This window comes from Cotesia typhae, unplaced genomic scaffold (genome assembly GCF_013202065.1).
Source record: "Cotesia typhae breed Kobodo isofemale line unplaced genomic scaffold, CoteBio_Ctyphae contig_122, whole genome shotgun sequence".
Classification (NCBI taxonomy): Eukaryota; Metazoa; Arthropoda; class Insecta; order Hymenoptera; family Braconidae; genus Cotesia; species Cotesia typhae.
In genome coordinates this window covers 651,742-679,229 of record NW_027423714.1, presented here as the reverse complement: position 1 = coordinate 679,229, position 27,488 = coordinate 651,742, and the positions used below count along the sequence as shown (strand labels likewise).

Below are 27,488 nucleotides of genomic sequence, written 5' to 3'. Positions count from 1 at the left end.
TGGAGAGCAATAATAAGCGTTCAACAATTATAATGCAGTGGCAGAGTAATCGGCTTAGGGTCCTCTCAATGAATCGATGGGAATTATAGTCAGTCTGTGAATATTCAACCCCTCTTGGACGACTGGAATCGAGAGGGCTTCAGTTTTACTGTTCGTTTACAGATTTACACAACGTGCAAGTGGAATAACTCGTTATTTCGTAATTTAATAAACTTCATTTTTCATCGTACCCTCATAAACTTTATCCAGTATTTTTTTATTACCACAAACTAATCAACGGCTCATTATCGATTTCAACTACCGTTCCATTTTAATTTGTAATTATAGTAATTATACTTAACAAGCAACTTGTAATCACTATGTGATTGCCAAGAATTACGAGATATAAATAAAAAAAGTATATTAATGATTTTTCGATATTTTTAATCACAATACACATAGTTTCTGTACTTTCGAAATAAATTGTAAATTATATTGTTGTGACAGGATAAATTTTGAGAAAATTAATAAAAAATGTGACGAAACAAACATATAGAACCATAAAAATATTCGATAACAATATAAAAAATTGTATGTCACCAAAAAATATTAAAAATTGTAAAAAGCACTAATTAATGTCAAGATTTTCCTGATGGTACCAAATTTCACTATAAAAATTCCTTTTAAAATAAAAATATGTCCATCACAAAATTTTTCTCATTTTCTCAATTATGTAGATTAATATTTCACGTACAACAACATTCACTTGTTCTAAAAAAAAAAAATAAATAAATAATCAAGCTTTATCGAGTGCAAAATTTGAATCTATCTATGAAATGATAACTGTTATAAACTTTTATAATTAATTTTAACTATTTATAATTACTACTTATAAATATGCTGAAACAAAATTATGCTTAGTCTCTTAATTATATACACAGAAAAAAAAATTTCTTGAACCAAGAAAATTATAAGGAAGACCGAAGTGATTTTGGAGCAAGAAGAAATTTTCTTGGCTTAAAAAAATTTAACTTTTAATCAAAGCATCGCTTTGAGAGTATATTTTTCATAAATTTAATTTACGATGACAAAATATTTGCTCAGATTCATTCAATTACAATAGATGGCGGTGGATTATGATAGTCATTTTAAATACGATTCTTCTTGAGAAAGTTATGAACGTATTAAAAAAAAATAAAACCAATTAATAATTGAAGTGATTAGTAATCGTGCTAACAAACATCTGAAGACCTCAATCGAAAGCAGTGATTTCTTGGGATCAGAGCTTTATTTTCCAATTTATTTATGGATAAATTTATAGCAAATTATGGTAGTAATAGTCATTAATAAATTACAAACATGATCAAACGTTGTTTGATAGTGCGATTTGCATAATTTTAATGCACTTTCGGAGAATAAATTGCCAATAAACGACGATACAAATAAAACGATGAATAATCGTTAAAACGGTTGTTAAATTCGACTCCCTTCTACTCAATATCAAAGATGTTAATTAGTTAAAATAACCATAGAGCTAACAGAACAATTAATGTTTTCAAATTGAATTAGTGCGGTTACAATGAATTATCAGTATAGTCTCAAGAACAGTTATAACAATACAAATTGGCAACAAAGTCCAGTATTTGGGATCGTGCTTAGGTCGACTTTATCCCTTAGAGAACGATATCAAGCAAGGGTTATTGCTGGAGTTTCCTCGTTTCAGTTAATTCTCTCACTACTTTCTCTCTCTCTCTCTCTCTCTCTCTCTCTCTCTCTCTCTCTCTCTCTCTCTTTCCATACTGCATGCCTCTATTTTCGTAATCGTACAGTATCCCGCTTCGAGCACCATCCTATTTTCGTCTCAAGGATCGCCAATTGTGTATAATACATCTAACCGTCTTTCGCGTAGGTTCCAGTTCGAGGGTAAACATTTTTTTTTATTTCCTAAAACGATTGTCATTTATGAGAAAAACAAACCCTTAGTAGTGACCCCTCATTCGTCATTTTTCTTCCTTTTACCTCTTCTGTTTACTTGCTTTGCTGACTTTTATTATGACAGCGAAATATCCTTGTGTATAATTATAATATTTTTACCTTATACTTAATTTTTATATGCTCAATTAATAATTTACTTGATTTCTGATGTTTTAATTATTTTTTCCGTAAATTATATTTTATTTATTAAATCAAAATATCATCGCCGGATAATATTTTAACTTCATCAAAATACCCAAAAAAATAAAATATTGCTGAAATTTTAATTTAATGAAAATTAATAAACATAATTAATTAAATTAAATAATTTGATAGATTTGAATTTAAAAATAATTAAAAAAAAAAAATTCTTAAATTTGATTATTAAAATTCACATTTTTAAATAATTAAGTTTAATATTAATAAATTATTAAAAAAATTCATTAAACAAATCATTATCAATAAATTAATTAGTTTATAGCTTCAGTAGCAACCCAGCCAACAATATAACCTCTTTAAGATTTGGTTACCATGTTAAACTGATCTTAAAGACTTTATAAGACATCATATTGCTGGCTAGGAATATAATAGTTGAAAGATGAGAATGTTTATTGTGAAAATACAGAATAATTTTAAAAGGGATATTTTTTCGCGGTAAAACTTCAGCTAAAGAAAAAATTTTCAAATAATCTATTGTAGCAAGTTAGTTGACAGTTTGTTTTTATTGAGAAGTAAGTTCAGAATATCGACAATAAATTTTTTGATGCGCAAATGCGACGAACATGAATTTTTTCGTGTAATCACCCAAGTTTCGAGATTTTATAAAAACTTGTTGAAACAAGTCGTTTCAATGGACGATAATAATCCGGGTAACAATAATGTCTGTGAATGAGGGTGAGTCGTGATTCCTCAAACGAAACGTAAAATCAATGGTAGATTATGGTATTTTCCGTTATGAACCACTGAGGAAAGATATCGGGAGACGGAAAAAGAGTAAAAGTATTATATATAGAGTAAGAAGTTGAATGATAAAAAGAGAGAAGATGAGCGAGGAGGATAATAAGGAAGACAAGTAATCTTAAATTGGGAGAACACAAAATTGGAATTCTCATCTTTTTTTCTGTCAAAGTTATACCTACCCTCAAGGCTATATTGACAATGATTGGTTGAAATATTGCTTCTCAAATTTTTCTCTCAAAGTTCCTTCAAGTTTAATGAAATAGAGATAAATCATATTATATCCTCATTTGTAAAGTTATCATTCTTGGGATTGATAATCAACAAAGTTATTTGCGAATTGACTTTATAAGTAACGTTCGTATCTAAAATTTATTTTCCACTTTGTTGTATAATTAATATAAGTTAATAAATATTCATAAGATATTTTCTTTGAATTACAATCTTTTAAAAATTCTATTTTTTTCTTGAGTGCATTAATTCTATTTATCTAGCCGACTATCAAAAGGACAAAAATATACTTTGATAACCAGTACTTCTTTATAAATGCTTTTATGATTAAGAAATAATAAAAATGAATTATTCTTATAAATCTTAGCAGCTGAAAGTTGTCGGGGAAAATAGCAAAAAATAAAAATTTTGTTGACATTACACAGAAAAAAAAATTTTCTTGAACCAAGAAAATTATAAGGAAAACTGAAGTTATTTTGGAGCAAGAAGAAATTTTCTTGGTTTAAAAAAATTTAACTTCGTTCAAAAAATTTTAACTTCATTCAAGAAATTTTCAGTCTTCCTGAAATTTCCTTGAATGTAAAATTCCTTGTCTGTAAATTTAACATTTATTGTGTTGAATTAACACAAAAAAGTGTTAAATTGACACTAAAAAGTGTTAAATATTTAACACAAAATTTTTTGAGGCATTGACGCAAAATTTTTTACTGTGTAATGATACTATTTATCAGGATGACCCAAAAAAGAGTTTTGAGATTTTAAACGGAAATAAAAAATTCGTCGATGTAATTAGAATGATTTGTTAAATTAGTGATTACAAAATAACGAAGCCTGTAAATATTTTTAAAGTCAAGAATTACTAATTTAGACACTCAAAAATTGGCAATATTTATAATACATTTTTTTACGAAAACCGTGAGTCAATTCTTGCATCGTTAGATAACGCTAAGTGAGATAAATAACTCTGTTAATAACTCTGAATATCATTGAATTCCTCACTAAGACCGTGTAAAAATTTTTGACATGCTTTTAAGGTAATCAAAAACAGCAACTTTTCAAGAACTTCGAATATTATAAAACTACTTAACCAGCATATATCCCAAAAGTTTAAAGTAATTGTCCAGCTGAGGGCATAGTCTCAGAAAATTCTAAATTTTTCGATACTCATTAAGGATATTGAGATATAACTGCCATTAAAATTTGAAGTCAATTGACTGACTTAAATTCGAGTTATCTGTAATCAAAGTTCGTGAAAAAAGGAAATCGATTTTTTCAACTTATTATACTGGATGAACTCTATAAACTGTTATTAGATCTAAAATTATACAATCAAACATGAGCTTTTCCCCAGTGATATTTGTATCTTTTTCATCATTTTGCAGTTGCAATTCTTATTCTTTAACGATAAAACTATTTTTTTTGATGAATAATTCTCCTTGTTTTCAGGCGGAAATAGAAGTAATTGAACAGTACAGCGATCCACGGGACAGCAAAAGCCGAGCTTACGTCGAACCAGGGGCTGAAGTATCCCTACCAGTTACATACAGCAAAATAAATCGTAACTATTGCCGACCCTACACAGGTAAGCTTTGTTTAGGATTGTGTTATCGAAGTTATGGAAATTACTATTGAATATTTCGGTGATATATGAATTCTAAAATTTGTAAGCATCTGTATACATGAAAACAAAATAGTACCACCAAAAACATGATTGAATACACTGTTTTTGAAGGGTAAAGTTTTTAAATTTCAATGAAATGACATCAAGTTTTATAACATTGGCAATCCGAGTTTTACATGGCGGGATTGGTTCAGCCCTTATACTGTTCAAAAACTTTTTCGTCCTGGATACATTCCAGTGTGTACCTCATTTTCGTGTGATAAAACTCCATCCTTGTTGGTAGCTCTTGAAAACCTATATAAGAACAGAAAATACCAAGCAATAAAAGTTCAAGTTTAATTTTAAGCAACTCTGTATCATTTCATTCTTGACTTTCCCTATACTGTGTAGTATGTTTATACAAAAGCAACCTCTTCGCAATCTATACGACCGCTTTCATATTACAATGTATACAATAAACTAAGGAGAGTAATTTAAAATTTTTCAAGTATCAACTTAAATCCTTGGTAAAATATTTATTTAGACTTTTGCAATAAATAAATTCTATAAGTCCGGAATTAGTTTAGAAAGTTTTAGCTTTAAGCTACCAGGATTCAGCTTAACCACATTGGGGAATGATAAATTGTTGATTTGAAATGTATTCGTGTCTTGCTCTAAGTCAAGTATGGAGATTTCCGGGGTATCAAGCCTAAGTAAACATCGCTGACATTTGCATCTTTCCTATATATTCATAGTCGCTAAACCCTTCAAGTACCTATCCTTAGAAATGTCATCTTTTCAAATTTATGGATACATGCTCCCATATGTTTTGCAAATGTAGTATTAATTATGCCGAATTTGAACAAACAAATTCATCGGAGCAGAAAATATAATTATGTAAATTTTATGTGAAAAGAATTGTTTACATAATCTGGTTTATTTATAAAAAAAAAAAAAAACGCTATTTTTACTGAAATATTAAAATTTTAAAATGGCTGAAATTTATATAAAGTACTTTTGAGTTACTTAAAAAAATTTCCAATTATTTTCAAAAACTTATCAAATGTTTTATAACGGTTCATGAATTATTCACAAAGATCTTGATTTTTGTGAATAAATGTTCCTAATTTTTTCAAATTAGCAACCCGTGTAAATATTCTATGGCTTGACACCACCATATTAAAGGTATTTTACCGCAAACTTGTAGATTAAAAAAAAACCTTTTTTGTCGAGCAAATATTGCATTAATTATTGTTACATTTTATAATTTGTTTTAGTCACGGAAAAAAATAATCGGTTGACTCAAATTATTTTTTTTCTGTTTGATATCAATTTTTACGAATCTGCTCTTCTTAATTATCGATTATTTTTTTCCGTGGTAAAGTATTTCTAGTCAACTATTAATTTTTTGTTCGAAATTTTAAACTTTTAAGAATTAAGTCGGTTGATTGTCTCAAAAACTTTAAATGCATAATTTTTCAACCAAAATAGTGTTAAAAATCTCCGACAGAGGTGTATGATCGCTGAATCGTCTCTTTCAAAGAGAGTCAAGTTTTTAAATTATAAAATGAAAATGATTTTTTTATTTTTTGAAAAACTTTTCTATTCTTGATTTAAATTTAATCAACAACTACGTTACTTTTGACAATCAAGGAATGGTATTTGAGGCTAGATTAATAGATATCAGACCTGATATGGAAATTGTCGTATCAAAAAATATTCCACGACGCAGAAACAGTGTACCATAAATTTTATTATAAAGAGTTGTTCATCCGCTATACTGACAAGTAAATATAGGATAACACATCGTACAACTACAATTACAAGCCAAATGGTGCAACGTACACTGCAATACCGTTTACTGCAGTACTTACTGAAAATTATTCTATAATAAATAACAACTGTGACTCGTATTGCGGAACATAATTTAATCTTCCTAGCTCAATGTTTGAATTTATAAATGTTCCTACTTCTCATAGTGGTTTAAGCTGTAAAGATTGAAGTAAAAAAACTCCCAGTTTCAAAGTTGTAACTTTTTCATAATTTTTCATGTACAGCATATTAACATCATCAGCAAATTCCTCTGCAAGACAACCCAATAATCGCAGGCATGATATCAAAGCTTCTATACAAAATTCTGAGCACTTCCGGCAAAAAGTATCCCACCGGACGAATGGTTTCATATACGCTTCGATCGTTTGAACTTTTTGAACTGGAGCTTTTGTGTAGCGAGATGCTTGCTAGTAACACCACGTTCACCGTTCTGTACACCGTAGAACGTACACCAACTCGAGTATACCGGGTTTCCATATTATGTCGCGTGATATTTAATTAAATTCCCTTCCCACTAGTTTTCGAAGCTCATCCCTTGTATCGTTCTGTCCATGGGGTCTGCAAAGTTTCAAGGGTTTTCCTACCAAGCAGCCCTCGGGACTTATTAACCAGTAATGTTATAGATTTTCCGCACTTTTCTTCGTCATCTAACCGTCCTTAATTTAATGGGTTTCTCATTTTATTTTATTTAACAAGAGATCGATCTTGATAATATTCACTTTATAGCAAAATAAGGGCTAAAAACGTTTCTTTAATTAATAACCCGTTAATTTAATGATGTAGCCATCACACATGTGTTTGCACGGAAAAAAAAACTGTCAAAAAAATTCTAATTGTCACATTGAAAACGTGGCCGTTACAAAATTACTGTAGTATCAGAAATACTGGATAGGATATTGATGTTGTTAATATCTAAAAAGGATATCACAGGTCAGGTAATTTAAGTGTTGTGTTTATTAGGAATGAATACAGAGGTCTGTCTACAATGAATAGTTCTTCAGGACTGTCTTCTCAAGTCCTTTTTCTTAATTACTCTACCTACTACTTGGGCCTCTCATCCCACTCAGTCATACTTTTACAATGCGCAAAACTAACTTAAACTTAAAGTTCCCACGCATTTCCAAAATACTTTTAAAATTTACTCTTACAATTCTACTTACAACAATCTTACCTATCTGTCAAAATATCTGCAAACAGCATGTTCGACGTACTTACTTAAATTTTATAATTTACGATACCCTAAACCCTTGGTTACAAAAGTGAAATCTCTACAGTGATCATAAAACTAAAAAAATAAGTTACAGTCTATTTTACAACTCTACATTACTAAATTAATATTTTCCGCAAAATAATTTAGTCGAAACATTCATAATTATTTTCTATTTCAATCGTTATTCTTTCATTATCTATCCATACCGTCAGCCAAATTCTAAGTATTTATTCTTTAAAATAATTTCCTCCAAAATTATTTCTTTCCCATACTAAATCGGCTTGCGACTTAGAATAATTTTCCATTCTTTTAAATTCTTTTACAATTATTTTCTTTTGCTCGTTAAACTCGCTCGGTTTTAAAATGAATTCTCACACTCTTCAAATTTCTTATTTAGCCAAACTTTCATAAACAATAATGCAATAATATTAACTGCATAAATACAATTATGAAAATTAACAATAATCGTTGTAATAAATCATAATAATTGTTGCTATTAATATTTAAATAATCAATAATAATAAAAATAAACTCTTAATACACTAATTAAACAACCTAGGTCACAACGTCGTGATCTACATTGTAAAAATTCGTATAAAAGTTGTCAATATACAAATTTTTACGATGTAACATCGTAAATTTTAAATGGAAAATTATACGGCAGATCAGAAAATTGTTTCATAGAAATAACAATACTAACGTCTTTTATTTCATGATTTATGATGGAAGGTATTTTTGTGCATCTGAACAAGGCACACTGTTTCGTGAGAGGCTTCCCTTTTTTCCTATTTAAACTTTTTCAGTGGCAGTAGGTTTCTCCCTCATTCTAAACCACCCCATTTCAATTAATACTGGTGCTGCTACTAGGTGACTTCTACCTCGTTTTGGCTCTGCTCCCCGAGCAGTTATCGTCGGCAGCTCGTTGCGTCCTATGCAAATGACATGCTGTCCGTTCGGCCGTCGTTTCCTGCAATGATGCCTAGGGTCGACACTCCCTGTCCTGAAAGTTTCAAACGAAATGGCGAGAGTACAGTGACTTCACTGCTTTTGTTAGACACATAATCCCGACATACACTGATGTATACACTAACGCACTGTTGTATACAAAGCTCTTTCACAATATTTCTCAACATCGTGCTTAGCTAATTGCTTGTCTGTTTCAAGTCACTCAAAATAATTCTACCAGCTAATTAATTATCATCACAACATGTGTTGCGAATTTTATTTGCAACTGGATAAATCAACTTTTCTGATAACTGAAATTGTGTGATTTTATACTTTGTCTTTGTCCTGTTAAGTTTCAAATAACTTGAGTTAAACTTGAAAGTTAATATATTATATAGTACACTGTATAGTGGAGTGACATTGAGAAATTTCATAGATTCTTCAACTAAGGAACAATTTACTCTGGTAGAACGTTTAGTATGCCAGGAGTACAATCTCTAGTACCAGCAGAGCTTTTATTTGAAAGTTTGTTGAATTTACTGAAAAGATGAATAGTTAACTGAGTACCAGACATCTTTTCATGCTTTCATTTCTCTTTGTTATCCACCCCTATCCTGTTACTATCTTGTGATCTTATTCGCGCACCAAGTGTCAGATACATTCGGTACTGGTGTACTCACCAGTACTTCAGTGTTCATGAGTTGTTCTAAAAATTTGCCGTATTAGGCCTAATCTGGCCGTATATGCTTATTTATAATTTTTCGACGAAATGTAGTGCTCAAAATCTCCGATAGAGGGTACAAAACCACTGAATCTTTTCCCCTCAAAAGAGTTAAGTTTGAAGCCTCAAGTTAAAGAAATTACATTTTTTTTTACATTCCCATAGAAATTTTTTAATATTGATTTTTAGTTTAATCAATTCATAAATCAATTATCACACGTTTATTGAAATACACATTTAAAAAAAAATATAGAATTGAAAAATTATAATGTTATTCTATCTTAGACATTATTGCCTGATATTTTTACATAAAAAAAAAGAAAGTCTTGAGTCAAGCGTAAATTTTCTTGAATCAAGAAAATCTTAAGGAAGTATGTTATAAATTAATTATTTCTTCAAACGATAAAACTCACGAATTCATTTTCGTTGAGATAATCTCTTTTTTTAGAAGATTAAAGTTTTTCAGTTTATAAAATATCGATTTAAGTAAACCAATTTGCCGGATAATTAAATCAATTAAGAATCCGCTAAAAATAATTTCGATTCGGTCACGATAAGAAAAGTTTTTTAATACATAGCATACATTTTAAATAACGTGAAATTGATTTTGTCTATCATATAAAACTTTGATTAAAATTCAGCGCCACTGGTGATGAAACTCGAGGCTCAATGAATTATTGGTAGTAAAAAATAATTTGATCAATTAATATTAATGAATAGGAAGACTATTTTTTAAACACTTAAGATTCATGAAGACTGTTACTTTATTATTTTTTAAACGAATGAATCAATTTCCATAACGGCACCTGACAATGAGCAAAAGACTTCTTTTAAATTTTCAATTTAATTTTTGATACCTCTCACACAAATAAATTGATAAACTTGTGCTATGAGTTTCATGTAACCGAACATCGAATGGTTATTATGAAGTTAATAATGTCATTCAATAAATATGCGTTCAAGTGTGTACTTTCAGAGCGAAATTGCAAGCATATCTTGAAAACATATGAATTGACAATATAATGATATTTCGTAGCATAATGCGCTCTAGAAAAAATTGAAAATAATAATGTCGAAGACGTTCCACTTAAGAAAGATTTCCTTCAAGTAGACGGAAATGAATGCAAGTCTACGGAGATAAAAATCCAACATATATTGAATGTAAATTCGAGATTTTTTTTGATATTTCGATATAAAATGATGCTGACGTATGGAGTTTTATCAGTTTTAGTTTCATGTTGATTTAAGAGTTGAAGTTTGCAATTGCAATGTTACTCTCCTTGAATTTATGATCCCACTCGGGTATTTGGTCTGTACTCTAGAATGCATTTATGATGTATTTTATGTCTCTGAAAGCTTGATACGATGCCAGGCAAAAATATCGACTTTCGTTCCGGTATTTTATGATAGAATGAGTAATGAAATGATTAAACATCGATAGCACTTGGAGGTTCAATTGACTTCAACGTGCACTTTATGTCATGGTAATGATCCATGATGAATTCAAAATAGTATTTAATTAAAAGATAAAAGTTATCAAGTTGGTATAAAATTTAACTTTGAATAATGATTACAAGATATCGTAATAACGATGATAAAACTAAAAATAATAATGATACAGGTAATTAGTAGTGATACTGATAAAGACATTGTTAGTCATCACGATAATCACAAACTATAATAATATCATTAATTTATTATAATAATGATGTCAGGCCGTATACGGCCATATCAAAAAATTTTTTATGGGTGTCCTTGTACGTGGATGCATAAAAATAGGTACATGGTTTATATTGAGTAGGCAGCCTTTCAATAAAAATTTTATTAATAATTTATTCATAATAAAAGATTCACGTCCAATTTTATCCATAATTCCAACATTAGTGATAATTGTAAAAATCATAACAATGATATTAATAATGATAAAAGATTTGAAGTTGAAATTCCCAAATCAATTTCAAACGGGCCAATCCATTGATAAATCAGCAAAAATATCAATCTATCAGAAGATAGTTAACTATGTCATTTGCATTATGTATGTGTATAGCTATAAATCTGTATACATATATCTATGTTTACAACATTCTACAAAATGAGTGAATTCACAATCAGAGTACATTGTAAAATAATACTCTTGGGATTTATTTTGACAAATTTTGACGTTCCTCCTGAGGCTACAACCCATCCAAGTTGGGACGAGAGACAAAGGGGTATCATTGGTGTTCAGCGGTCACCGTTATAGATTTCAATTGAGCAGTGTCTACAGATAGGGAAGTGAATAATCCAAGAACCCTCGTTTACTGTCCAGTCTGATCCTATAAAATTGACAGAACCTTCCAAAACATTATACGACCGACGACTGACAACCGACTGTTATATGAGACTCCAAGTACCACAACATCGATTTTATTAGCAGTTAAAGCAATCGAAGCTTGCTCGTCGGCTTAACGAGCGACAAATTATTCTCTGGTAGTATTAGAATTTTAAGCCATTGATCGTTTTTACGAGCACATGAAAATAAAACTTACTAAGTGAAATTACGAGTAATATAATGTAGAAGAGATAAGTGTGTAGGGAAAACAAGAGAAGCAATAGTTAAGTGAGATGGGATTAATGGAATCAACAAAAGATAGAGTGAGAGACAAACGATTACATACAACGAGGGAAACCCCATAAGTACGTGGCGTGAATACTGACCGTGATTATGCGAACCCCTAATGCATTCCATATGAACTTGCTGGATATAGTATCCTCATTCCTCTGACATTGCTACTATCTCTGGTATTATTTGAATTTATTGCCAAATTGTTCATTGTTGTAATTACTAATTGTGAAATAATTTCTTAAAGATACTACTTAAACTTTGTTATTATTATCATTTGTTGCAATTACTTAACTAAAAATAAATACCTGAATAATTTATAGAGAACACAAAGCACGAAAGACAGAAATGATTACCATGTACGCATATTTAAATCGACCGCAGTGTATCATAGAAATTACTGCTATAATTTCAGAAATGTTACCGACACAGATCTCATAATTCTACGAAAGCTTTTGCAATTAATTATGCATATAACTTATATAATATTAATTAAGAGAACCTTCTAATAGATGATATAGTCTTAATTTTATTTACACATTTTTAAACTGAAAAATTACAAAAAAAAAAAAAAAGATCGCAAATCAACAAAGATTGAATTAATGATTATAAAAAAATCTAAAATACAGTTGACTCTCGAGGCTAACTAGGGGAAAGTTTTTTTTTAGTTAAAAAATCTGAGGATTTTTTTCAAATAATATTTTTTGGAATTTTTAAATCGCACTACCATTCGAACGCGTCGTCCAATTTGATTTTTTTACGGCCTTCAAAGCAGAATTTTGATTATAAAAATTGTATGTAATAATGTCTTATATCAATCGGCTAAATTCAGAAAAACAGACAAAAAATGAAAACCAAAAAAAATTATTCAGTCTTTAAAACGGCTCAACTAATTGATTTAAAAAAATCAATAACATTCTATTTTTTCAAATTATTAATTTTTATAGCGGGAATTTCAAAAAAAATTTTTTTAAATTAGCAAAGTTAGTTTTCTTAAAGCTCTATACGTTAAATTTTGTTACAATTTTTTCTTTTTCATAAAAATTCTAAAAATTGTTAGATTTCTGTCGATTGCCATTTTATGTGTGACACGTTTACTAATCTGTACATTTTATAACAAAAATTAGTCGACTACCAAAAATCGAATTATTAGTATTTTTGATTAAATTGTCAAATTAAAATTTCCAATTCAAAAATTTCGTAATTGAAAAGTTTTTTCTATTCCTGATTGAGATTTCATCTATTTTTTTAACATTGAGATAAAATAAAACTCTATATTGATGCAATCAAACTAAAAGATCTTACTTACTCCAGAGCACCACTGCGTCGTTCTTGAGTTCAATTTCTTAAATGGGTCAAAAAGGCTAATAAAAATTGAGTGTACTAAAAAGTAATTACGAAACAAAGTCATAAAAACAAATTTCCAAAATTTAATAATGTTATTATCGAGTCTGTTCTGTTTTGTGTAATAAAAATTAAAAAGTAACTTAAGTTGACGAAACTTTGTCGTTTGCGTGTAAATTTAAAAGCAAATTCGTTGGCTATTAAAAAGTTAAATTAGCATCCTTGATGTGGCCTAAGTTCAGATAATAATTATCGTAATGCAACTTCCTTTTCGACGGTGAGATGTAAAGGGGTGGTGGTTATTGTAGAGGCGAATTAATTTAAGTAAGAATGTTTAAAAGTCAACGAATTAAGTATGATTATGAAGCAAACGAGATTGGTTTAAATGAATTTACTCAAGTAAGTAATTTTCTGCAAGTAATTGGCACTTAAAAAAAATTCAAAGGGCAAACAACCAGTACAACCCTCCTAAGTCTTTTTAATTTAGCACTTGTCATCATTGGGAAGTTTGAAGTCTTGTGTCAGTGAGGTCTACCGGCACAACGACGACGCTTTTTGTTCTGCTCACTCTCACTGACTTTAATCCCTCAAGATCAAGAGTACACAATCTGTAATCAAAGAGGAACATCAGAGAGGAACATGATTCTAAGGATGAAGGACATACATCCACTATTTTGATCGTTTAAATCTTTCTCCAACAAAAAAATGTTCAATGTTCACAGTGATAAATATAATAATTATTTCAGAGGGTTCATGTTTACTTATGTGAAGTAAAGTACTGAAGACGGTCCTGAGTAAAGACTATACTAAAAGAATTTTTCTCCAAACAAATCAACTAAAATTTCTCCGTTCGCTTACAAGTACAGTTGAAACAGTTTTGAACTTCTTGCATAAATCTTTCTCAGCTAGTTCGTAGTTATGGAAATACCAGGTGTTAGATAAACGGCTTCCTTATTCCAAAGTTATGAAACCACAATCTTGAGTATGCAATTTAAAAATTGAACCGTACTCAAGTTATAATGTATAAATGATATTATCATTTTATTTCTAGCAGAACCAGTTATAATTTTTTTTTTTTTTAATTTGACATTAATTGAAATGAAACGATTTTAAGATATAAATCACGAAAAATCATTGATTTAATCTACATTATTAAGAGAATAAGCAAAATTTTGTGGCTAGTGTATTTATACACGGAAAAAAGTAAACTGTAATAAATAACAGTCGATTTATAATAAGTAATGATCAACTGCTAAAAATTACCACTTCAAACGGTAAAATCATGATTTTACTATTCACATTGTAATATTTACAATTTAAACCTTACAATTTACTCTTTACATGGAAGAAAATACTATTTCAAACAGTAATATTCGCCATGTAAATGTCTAAAATGTTAAAGTATAATAATTAAGAATTCAGACTTTAATATTTATCATTTCGTACCTAAAAAATGATGTTATGATATGTAAAAAGTATAGAATAAAGTTAGTAAATTTCTAATACAAGCAACGTCAATATTTAAAAAGTAAAATGGTAAATTTTAAACGCAACGCTAAAAATCAAACTGTAATTATTGACTTGCTTAGACTGGTAAAATGTATATTTTAAAAGTATAATTTTTACTGTTTGAAATATTAAATTCTCCCAGAGTGAGACCCTCTTCTCTTTTATCTGAGTTCCCCTTCTCTTCATAATATGGACTATATATTAAAATGGCAATTTTTACTGTTTGAAACTGTAATTTTTAAAGATAAAAGAGTCGTTATTTACTATAGTGACAACTACTAATTACTTATTTTGGATATTAAATTATAAATTGTGGCTTTTATACTTTCTACATTAAGTTCTGTAATATTTACATTTTTGCCACCCCGATGTCCGCTTTACTGTTTGAAACTATAAAAACTAACCGGAATCCGAGTGAATATTACAGTTTACTATTTTCCGTGTATGATAAAATAGGTTTTTATGGTTAAATTTGATATCGTTGGAAAAGTCTTGACTTGGACTTGTGCCTTTTCATGGTTTCATGGTTTCAACAACGTTTTAAAGTCAAAATCAGTTGATTCACAAAAAAATGTAATTTTTTAAATATTTAAAAAATCGACTTATTTTAAGCCAAAAAATTTCTAAATGAGTAAATTTGGAAACAGTCATGATCACAAAAAAAAACGAGTGGTAGTGTTAGCAAATAAAAAAGTAGGTTATAACAAAAATACTGCCATAATTCATAAAATACAACATTTCTGAAACAGTATAAGAAGACATGCCTCTGAGGAAGAATATCAGATCTAAAAATGCCCATATATAGTTCAATAACGTACCGCAATAACAGAAATTGGCTTTTGCTTCGCTTAGACTACCGGAAGACTTTCAAGATAATCTTTTTCTCAATGTGACAATACATTTGATGTGAACGGTTTCAATAATCCTCGGTGGCCCACCCGCCGAGAAATTGGTAGAGTACTTTAACCCCGAATTTTTTTTATTCTTATCCAACTGGTTCTTTTTCTCAAATTCTCAACATTCACAGCCCTTAACATCCAATAGTCAGCCTACTACTTCCACCCTCAGTTATGTTACGAGGACAATATCTAATAAAAAAAAAACGGGATGAAACGAACTTAGAGCTTTAGCCTTTTGTGTAAAATCTTTATGGAAGGAGCATTCATATTGCTCTCAACTTTTCGTCCTTCTACTCATCTTGGATTTATATATGAATATGAGGTCACCTAAAGTCAGCTATCAAATTGTTTTATGGTGACATTTATTAAATGGAATTATGTTTACTACAAATTTGAATATTTTTAATGCAAATTATTGCTTATAAATTTTAGTTTTTCTGTCAAAAATAATTTATACGATGGACAGAATAAAGTTTTTTCCTTTTTAATCTAAATTTAGTATTATTGAAAAGATCTTGACCTGAATTTTTGTTTTTTCAAGGTTTTGTATGGTTTTCAGTAATAGTTACTTGATTTCAATAAGTTTTCGGATTATTTATAAATAGATTCAAATTTCTTACTCTGTGAAATTTGTTTATTGTGTTTAGTATATGTGAATGTCGCTTTCTGTCAAACATTAATCCACATAATTAATAGAATAAGGAAAATTTTATGACCTTTTACAATTTTCTGTATATTTAAAATAATTTTAATTATTTGATTACTCTATTGATTTTTTCTTTGACATTATCTATTAAATTATTGATAATTAATTCTGTCATAGCAATGTTATTTTTTTAATTTACGTAAAAAACATCCAAACTATGTACATTATAATCGACAGTATCGAAAATTCATGAAGCTAAAATTATTTATTCATGATTCGTGACTGCACGTTGATAGTGAATAATATAATTCATAATTTTTCAATGAAATAGTTTACGCTAAAATAAAAATTCATGTAGAACGAAGAGTAAATTATTCAACGTAAAATAAAAAAAATTTTTCCTATCTGAGCAAGCAGTGACTCATGTATCAGCAGTGATTGTCAAGCAAGCGATGTCGTTCAATGTTCTCTAATAGATTCATTAGAGGGTTGCGCGTACTCTGGGTGTATCGCCGGAGTGAGAGTGTGTTGAATCTCTGGGTCTGAGCGAGCACTTGAACTATCCAGCTCGTCAGTATATAACTATCCACCCCGTGAGTGCGGGTATATCGCCCAAATCAGATTATCTATCGGTAATCAATATCCAAGCTATTCGGCGATTAGCACAGGCGTCAGGACAGCCGGGTTGTTTCGCCTCGGACCACGTACCCTTGGAATTAAATCGTTTCCTGTTAGGGATGGCAAAATTTGGGCTGTGCGGTAGCCCACTGAATTCGTTCAGCTCACATAATCAACCTGATTTAAAATTCTTCATTACTAATCAAGATTGATGAAAGACTCTTTCAAATTTTACTGCTATTAGTCTTAATGCATTATTTCTTATTTTAACCGTAATTTTGAGATAAAATTGCTTATGATTTTCCGTTAAGGGTCTAGATTTTATTGAATATGATTTCGTATCATAAAAATGCTTACACTGCCTCTTTGTGATACTGCACTGAAAAAAAAACTAATTAATTTTAGAGGCATGTCCTGAATCAAGATTTTTTTGTATTGAAATTCGTTTTGAGTTAATTTCTCGATCTCAAAGCAGGACTGTCTTTTCCAAAACTATTCTCAAAAAATTAAAGTATCAGTACATTTCTTAAAATTACTAAAAATATAAATATTCTCATCACTTCGTCAGAAAATACTCCACTGTACTTTACTCTCTGACATATATCTACAATATAAAGCGACATGCGTCCAGTCTAGGTCCTGCAATTCTCAGTGGATCTTGATGAAAGTTGGCACATATTTTTCAGACAATTATCAAATTAGAGTTTAAATATGAACAAAATCGGTCGGTTAGTTTAGTAGTAGCAGAAATTTGAAATTTTTGAAAATTCTAAATTATATACTTTTACTTCGTTTTTTCCAAATAACTTTCAAATGCAATCACTTATTCAACTTCTGTAAAAAGCATGTTAAAGAATTTATTGTTCTCAGTTCAAGAACAAGTTTATTCATCGAAAATATCGCAAAACTTAAAAAAAAGAAAAGTATTTTTCTTCTACTTATTTGGAACGTAATTTGAGATTTATTTTGATAATATAGAAAATAATGGAAATTTTAGGTGTGTAAATATTCTTGAAACAAGTCAGTAATATCTTTAATCAATATTACCGCTATTGCTTGGTTTAAATGAAAGAAATTACATTTTAGTAACTCAAAACCAAACTGTAATATTTGCATAAAGCAGCTGTTGATATAAATATTCATATATTTTTTATGAAACATTTAGTTTTTTATAGCAGTAGCTTCTTCCGTAATTTTCAATTTATGTATTTGAGATCGTTCCGTGCGGCATAATATCCGTCAAAATTATGCACAGCCTGTGTAGCATTACATTGAAGTATTTTTAAAAAGTTTTGTAAGCTGAAAAATCGACACAATTCAACCGCGCAAAAAATGTTTCAACCTAATTAATTAATTAATTAAATATTATTTATTATAAATAAGATATTTTGTATCGATAATATTTACGATTAACATAATTGCTTGCATCAAAGTATTGAGTGAATAAAAGAAGTACTTACTCGGCTTCCTTTAATATTCCAGAGTAATTAGTATATTGCTCATTATATTAGCATAAACTACTTTGAGAAAATTAATTTAAACTTTTCGCTAATTAAATAATCACCGAACTATAAGTTTGCGAAATCTGAATACTAACATTAATGATGATAATAATAATAATAAGTCACACTCTAAGTAACTATCCGCGTGAATTTCATTTATTTTAAATTAATTGTGTAATAGTCTGAAGAATATGAATCATCTTTTATAATCTAGAACTCTATTATCCATTTGACCGTCCTGATCTTCTGGTGGAGCTTTGTTCGCTTTTTTTTCCACTTCTTGCTACCCATATATTTCTGCGAAAGTTTACGATACCTCTGGAACAGTGTAGTACCTGTCACAACCAGAAATGTATGGTTTGTGGAGTCTGTTCGGTAATTGAACAAGGAAAGACGGCGAAGTTATACTCTCAGTCCTTACAGAGAGAGCATAATGCCCCATTATTTCCAGCTCTTTTGTATACATAACCACAAGCTCCAAGGCATTTACTATTCTTAAGCCTATCATTTTTAAATAACTGTTTTTTTTTTATATTCTCCGTTAAAATTTAGTATTAATAAAAATTTCGAAAATATAATAATAGTAATAAGCAATAACATATAAAGTTTGTAACATTTATTGAAAAATAAAGAAAAAAAAATGATTTTTTAAAACAGGTTAGAGCAAAACCGTTATCGTAAAAAGTGATTTTATGGCATTATCTGTACAAGCATTCTACCTTTTTTTGGCTTGAATTGTAACTATAGGTAGTTGTACCACCAGATACATTTTTTTTAACTCACGCGGAATATTCTATATAATCTTCAAATTTCGAGTTTTTGAGATTTTATACACTGATAGAAAAATTCTTTAGTATTAAAAAAGATTTATTAATATTCAAAAAATATTTTTTCTAAATATTAAAAAATAGTGATTATGACTAAAACAAAATTCTTTTTAAGATAATCATGAAAAAGTGAACGAACATTAAATGTAAATAATTCATTCCATTGCAGAAATTTAAATTTTAACTTAAAATATTTCAATTTTCTTCATTGTAGATCCTTCAGCATCAGATTCTTCTATAAATGAAAACCTCACTGGACAACCTCACCGTCGCAAGTCCAAAAGTCATTCCCGAGCATCAACAATAGGCAAAGAATCGTCTTTAAACCGCGAAAAAAGTGAAACCAATGACGGTGTAACAGTCGATTGTGTTGCGTTAGTTCACGTCCCCGATCATTCTCCTACTGACTCCAACCAACCAGTTCGTCATCCTTCACCTTACTACTACGGGGACCTCTTTAAGACATCCGACCAACAGTCAAAGTCCCAGCTAAATCAATACCGAAAGAGCGTAAGTCTCGACGTACCAAGTGAAAAATCGCGAACCCCAGCACTTCCCAAAAGAAATTCCGTGGCCGGTGACGGCGGGTCTTCTAGTCTTTCATCTAATCTTCAACAGCAGCAACCACAACCTCAACAACAACCGTGTCAAGATTTGGTAAGTTCCGCCGAAAGTGAGCATGCACTTCAATCCAAAAGCAACGAGATACTCTCATCGTGCATCATCACAGAGTGGGACCACACCTTGATGCCTCCATATCGTCTTCTAAGCCACGATTTACCAACAACAGTGTGTTTGTGTGTTGCTTCTCCTGACGAGGATGAGTTAGAGACGCCGGTAAAAGTTGCGCGACATCAGGTGCGCAAGCTAAGACGAACACGTCGAATAGAACCTCAACAGCCAGTGCTGGTTGAGAACGAGTACGACGGTGAGACTGAAAAACCTGGAGACGAGGCTGACTGCGAAGAAGAAGCTGCTGATGTTGAAGAAGTTGAAGACGAAGAGATGGCTAGACAACGGCATTTATACGAAACAGCCTTCGACTGCAAGGTCAATCGTTCCGATGACGACCTGGATGACGTCGACAGAGTCACAAATCATCCAGTGCTGCACTCCCAGATGAGAACAAGCATAAGCACTGCTCAATCTAGAGCTAGTTCTTCTACAGAAGCCTTTAAGCTAAACCAAAATGTCCATTACGTAACCGTGCCACAGCAGCTTGCTAGCAAAGAACATCGGCGCAAAGTAGTGCTCCTACGACCTAAGCCAATACCTAACAGGCTGCATAATCCACCAGACAATATGTCGAGTTTATCTCAAGACATCGAATCCCTCCAAATAAATTCCGGAGACGAGAAAAGTTTTTCTCCGAGAAATCCTGCCCGCGAGTACACTCCATCGCCTCCATCCACTGCACCTTTGCCTGTTAAGTTTCATGGTAATAAAGACCACCTTTTGTTGAATATACGTAGTGCTCCAAACCTTCCCTCACAGCCGGATCACCCGAGGTTGAAAGATATAAGACTGCCGGTCAAGTCATTAAGGGCCAAAGAATCTCCGCAGAGCAGCGAAGGCTGTATTATCGAGATTAAAAGTCGACCTAAGAGTTTAATTCAGGATAACAACGAGTCTAATAGTTGTAGGACAGACAAAGAACTTATTTTGGAATTCAAAGGCAGGCCGAAGGAAGAAAGACAACGGCCCAGGAGCTTGATTAGAGAGAGCAGACCTATCATGGAGTTCAAGGGTCGGCCACATGAAGCTGAAGGTGATTTGCCAAGGCCCAAAAGAGAGTTGGGACTCATTGAATTCAAGTTGCGCCAGACTAGGCGCAGAATTGGATACTCTAGCACTGAAAGTATGGCGACTAGTAGCAGCGGAGGCAGTATGGAGTCTTTGAGGAGCAGCACCAGTGAGGGCAACAGGTCAACAAGCAGCTCAGAAAGCAGACACAGTACTAGCTTGAGTTCTCACAGCTCAGATAGCGGCAGCACTAATTGCTTTCACCATCATCACCATCATCATCAACAGCCGGTATCGGGTTTTCTTACTTACCATGCGCCCAAGCTTCATATTCTGTCTCCGATTTCCGACAAATCGTCCCAAGAACCAGTGTCTGAAACCTCGGACAACAACCGGAATAATAATTCTCAAAAAGCTTCGCCTGAAGAAGCTATGACAGAAAATGTTCCTGTTAATACCAATACTAATACGAACACGAATACTAATACGAATGCGATTACCAATACTTTGAATGTAGTCTCTCCAACAGATACGTCATTCAAGAAACGACGTGCTCCGCAGAATAAGAATTTGATAAATTTAGCGATGCAATCGTCGTCTTCTGGTGACGCTGAAATTCAAGGATCGGATAGCGGAATATCGATAGAATCTCGGGCGGGAATAAAATGCAAGCCCTTTGGATTTCATGTTATCAAGTCACAAATGGACAACATTAATTTCGTTGATAATGAACCGGACTTATCGGATTTGCCGTTTGATATGCCGAAACTTCGCAGGCGGCGGCTTCTTATGCAACAAGATGCGACGACATCTGGTAGCGCGACTAGTGTTGACCTTAGGGATCTTCCATTTGATATGCCAAAACTTAGAAGGAGGCTGAGATGCACACAAAGTACTGAATCCAGTGGTTCTCAAGCTTCTTCTAGTCTTTCTGTGCGGGATGTTGATTCACTCACTGTTATAGGTAAGCATTGTTTTCCTTGGAATAAATATTTAACCAACCATTGAAACTCTTTTAGAAAATATTCTTAGAAGAGATTTATGTAAGGAACTGATAAATAAAAACGGTTTAGAAAAAAATGGTAGAAAACAACATATATTGTTATGTATGTCCACATAAGAAATAGTATTAATGATTACAAATATTTATGGACTGAAAAAAAAATTGACTTGATTCGTAAACTATTACTAGTCGAAAATTCAAACATTAGACGTTGTGATTGAATTGGTCAGTTTCCAATCGTAGTGTTAACATAAATTTGGCTCAAGGCAATACCGTGTCTTAGACGATGGCTTATAGAATATTTAATGTCAGAAAAATGATATTCTTGAATTATTTTAACGTCTAAACTTGATGTACGTGATTGATGCGGAAATTATGTATTCTATAAGAATCATAATGAGGAATAAGTAATTTGAAGCGATCTTTTTTGAAATCTTATTAACTTAAGTAGTTGATGTTCATTACTGTTGATACAAAGAAGACAGATGATTGATTAAAAGCGCGGAAGTCAAGAAGACAAGACGTGTTATTTTATGAATATATCAACAGCAAGGTAGACATTCATGGATTATACTATGCCGCAGTGCATGTAGTTGCGAAAACTGTTGGTTAATAGATTACTGGAGAGATTATGATTAAGATAATATTGGATAGAGTTAGAGAATAAGATTTATAATTCGTTGTAGTAGTAAAATGAGAACTAGTTATTTCTGTTGTTTAAAATGTTTAATTAATTTTCGTTCATGGTTAAAGTTATCATTATTTATTTACGTTCGAAAGAGTATGTATTTGAATAATGATAAACATAAAAACTTGTTAATTGAATTAGATATTTTTTCTATTACCAAAAATATTTTATAGTAAAGCATTATTTCTTGTCGGTGTTTGCGTTTCAAAAATCGATATTTTTTCAACAATATATGTCTAAGTTTTATTAAAAATGAGGGCATTTCAAATCAGGATTCAAATATTTAATCTCTCAAGAATTAAATTTCGATTTTGATGGACATTGATGGTAGAGCTCTGTTACATTAATCATTTTCGCAAGTTTAATGACAAATAAACTACTTTTTTCTAAATATTATCAGTATTTCCAAGGGTTGTCTTGTTCTATCATCTCTCAAAATAATCACTATATTTCCGGAGATTTATAAATAATCATACTAAAACATTTAAGTAAATCGTAAAAGCTGACGGCTTGCTGCTTTAAACCTCATATCTCATGCAGTATAAAAATATGAATCACATTTTATTACCTACATGGATAATATGGTTTAGGCAAACAAATTTCTCTGATATGAGGTACTTAAACATTGAGTGTAATCTGATTTATAGGTAAATAAATAATTTTATAATAAAAATATGGGATAGGGTTTAAATCAAACAAAAATGAATAAGGGAGAGACGTAAAAATAGATAGAGGGAGAGGAAAGAAAGGGTAACCATTAGAGTAATAAAAACGGCGTATTTTGGATAGGGAAAGATGAGTTGACATAAAATGAAGGTACATCATAGAACGAGGGAGAAACTCCCGTAATTCGATGCTGAGTGTTATAAACCTTCCAGACAGGAACTAACGTTATTAAGATGTACTTAACACCTGCGTTATAATAACTTTTGAGATCGAATAATTGTTATTATTCTATTAACTATTAACAGTGTCTCGATAAAGGCTTCGGCTATTTTCTATATAAATAATATTTTTAATTTTGACAGAAAATGTGGAAAGTCAATACCTGGTGTTGGTTATTACAGGAAATATATACGGATATATATGTATATGCGTGAGGTTAAAGATAAAATTAGTTGTAGAATTAAGTTTTGCTGTGTAATATGCAAGCTCCGATACGAACCCCTGCCAATGTCACACTTGGATTTGATGGGACTTTGAACACGTCACGTCTATCCGATGAATACAGGGGTGGTCCAAATTGCGAGTGCTCTAATGTGAACATCGAGTAAGCACCGGCCTACGGCAACAGACGCTCTAAATTGAGGGAAACTCAATGTCGATATGCGTAACAATCTATATAATAATTATGCACATTGTTGATGTTAAATTTTTAATTTTACTACTTTTGATGATGATGAGAAAAATTATTAAATTATATTCTGTAATCGTAAGCTTTTATTCGGTTATGGTTATTATAAAAAATGCTGCTTGATAAAAAAAAGTCAGTTGAGAATTACACTTTCACAATTGCTGGAAAGTTTTTTTTTTTTTTTTTTTTTTAAAGAAAAGAAAATGAAAAAATTGTATTTTAAAGAAAAATGGAAAGATTATTATGCCTCTGAACTTTCTGACGATACTTTTTGATGAAATAGCAGTTTTTTGAAAATGTCTCGGAAGACAAGAAGATAAAAGCAATTTAACAGCCGGTCCCCTCTTTTTCTTGCGTCGCACTCACTACGAGAAACAGTACCATCCTTGTTGCACTCATAATTATAAAGCTATTGCAGTTTTATGTTTTTCTTTTAAACAAATAAGAATTTCGAAAAGAACGATTTACACCGAAATAAATAATTAAGAAATCTATTGCGTAGCAGAGCGTTTTTTTCAATTTTCTTTTTTTCTAAGAGAGAAATACAACGCTGCAATCGTAGGAACCGGCTGTTAGGAGAAGATTGAATTTTCTGTAAAAGAAAAAAAATTTTTTTTCTTTTTATTAATAATATATTGAACGTGATAGAATAAAATAACAGAACTTTTACGGATTTTACATAGTGAACGTTATAAGACTACCGAAAGATAAAAAAAAAACAGTGAAGAAGATTCAATACCGGAAGCTTCGCTACGAATTGGTAGATGATTATTTTTTTTTTTTTATGAAACTGTAATTTTATAAAATAAAAAGAATTACCGGGAAAAAAAGTTTATGCTATGGCTTGATATGGTCATATATAATTTACGACCAAAGGTAGCGCTTAAAATTTCCGACAGATTTCGCATGATCGTTAAATTGTCGTCCACCGAAAGAGTTAATTTTTAAAATAAAATTCATGCATGACCACATTAAAAAAATTTTTATTGGTTTCGATTAATACAAAATTTCCTAACATATCAATGATGCATAATTCAAATTTATTCTTAGATTATAAATAGGCTCAACGTGAAAAATTTCCCGTCAGTGTTTGATGGCTGTCATAATTCTTTGTCGATATAATATCATATTACCGAGTGCTTAAATTTCATGTTAATTAAGCCACTTAATTCATTTTCTGGAGAAGTTTGAGTGACAATAGTCTTCATCGGTCTTAATGTACAATGTCTGCTAAGCTAATGATTTTTCGCTTCACTTTAGACAAATTTATTATTATGAAAAAAATAATAAAAGAGCACTCCAACTTTAGAAAGGCCTATTAAAAATGCGCGAAAAAATTTATCCTGCACAATAAGATTTTTACAAGTCGTATCAAAATACGATTTCATTATTGAAAAAAAAAAAAAAAAAAAAAAAAAAAAAAAAAAAACACATGTGACACAAAAGGTCGATTTCATTTTCAAAAGCTGTAAAATCGAAAAGACTGTTTGTTTTTTCCCCTTCGATTGTACTGTAAGTAGAGCGTGATATTTCCAATATAACCAATACACAAACGTCGACGTATGGTACAAAAGCATGTTAAGAATTTTCTTGACTAACTAAAAGCTCGTGGCATACAGCAGAAATATTGCCAGCAAATGGAAAAGTTTTAAAGTGTCAGGTGGGCCAGACGTTTTATCGGGAATACGTAATAGCCATTTGTGAGCAAGTTTTGGCCAAGCCTATGACAAAATTCAATCCCTTTGTTTCACGAGGGTTCAGTTTTTTTTTATTTGAATTTGATAGATTTGACAATAATTGGCCTTCAGTCTACCAGCTTTAGGTTGTAATTACTTTTTAATTATTAAATTGCAAAAAGGTAGATCGTTCTTTGAATTGGTCATTCTGGAAATAATAGCGATCATTGTGATGTTAAGTTGAGTTCACTGATGCTTTGGTTCAATGTTTGTAGATCAATGACTACCCGGTAATTTCGTGGTTGGATTGAGCGTTAGCACGCAAAACGTAGAGTGGACTAATTGTCAATAGAGGACACGGAGGAAACATTGTAATGAATGTGGCCACTGCTGGCACAGCAAATTCTCAATAACAGGATTCGTTATGCTCTGTGGTTTCATTTTGATGAGTCAGCCTTGTTGACAGAAGAAATTATTTTGATTGTCTTCTTTGTACTACTGATTATTTATCATTATTTCTTATCTTGTGAAAAAATTTTCTAATAAGACATCATATGTCCATGTATAGCCTGATGTGGTCTGGTATATCAATGTGTAATTTTTTATTTATCTTGATTTATTTATTTATTTCCTTTTCTACCACTCAACAGCCAGAAGGCCAATAACAGGGTCTCGAAATAAGTTTATACAATTTACATAGCATAACTTAAAATTAAGAGCGCTGTACTGGTAGTGTTTACAAAAAAAAAAAAAAAATTAACATTAGTAGAAAGAATAAAAAAAGAAAATACTGTAATTTTTATGGATATTAGAATAGGTAAAATAAATGAATTTTTACACAACTTTTATATGAAAAATGGTAATTTTAGTAATAAATTAAAGGCCGCATTATATACCACGATCACATTGAATGGCCTAGTATAAAAATTGTCCATATGAAATTTGATATGGCTTGATATGTCTTGATATAAATTGACATTTCTACATCAGGTCTAAAATGGTCAGATATACACGGAAGATTACACTGAAAAAAAAAATTAACTTGAATCAAGAGTAAAATTCTTGAATCAAATAAAATTTACTTGAACCAAGTGAAATTTTTTAGCTTAAGAATTTTTCAACTCAAACCAAGACGATGAAATTCTTCAAAATTATTTACTTGATTCAAGTAAATTTTTTTTTCTGTGTAGAACACGAACCAGTCGGATTCTAATTTTTCCGTGTACCCCTATATAATTTTTTCATTTAATCTGGTGTTGAAAATTTCCTACGGAGGAAAAATAAATTACCGTATATGTAGTCGTGATTATAAAAATCTGAATAAAATATCTATTTTTAATTTTTAGGTACAAATAAAATGATTAGAATTACTCTTTATTCAGATGTCGTAAACAATGATTGATTTGTCTAATGGGTTTTATATTTCAAAACACAAACAAAATTATCACAATCGTTTCTGACAGTATTCTGCAAAGAAAAGTACATGAAAAAATTTCTGAAAAGGGGAATTTGCGATTTGTTTCCGATTGCTTATTAATACCTATCAATCTTACTTTTTTTCTTTTCATTCGTTCCATAACACAGATGTTACAACCCATTTAAATGGTAATCTTCGTATCGGAATTTA

At 30.8% G+C, this 27,488-nt stretch overlaps 1 protein-coding gene across 1 annotated transcript in view; it reads left to right on the top strand.

Moving 5' to 3' along the window:
• Hwt (SH2 domain-containing adapter heavyweight) overlaps nucleotides 1–27,488 on the top strand; it is a 180,250-nt gene that overhangs the window by 137,669 nt on the left and 15,093 nt on the right. The window contains exons 4-5 of the mRNA XM_074251687.1: nucleotides 4,588–4,723; nucleotides 19,612–22,104. Coding sequence (XP_074107788.1) covers nucleotides 4,588–4,723; nucleotides 19,612–22,104 — 2,629 coding nt within the window. The remainder of the gene's footprint in view (nucleotides 1–4,587; nucleotides 4,724–19,611; nucleotides 22,105–27,488) is intronic.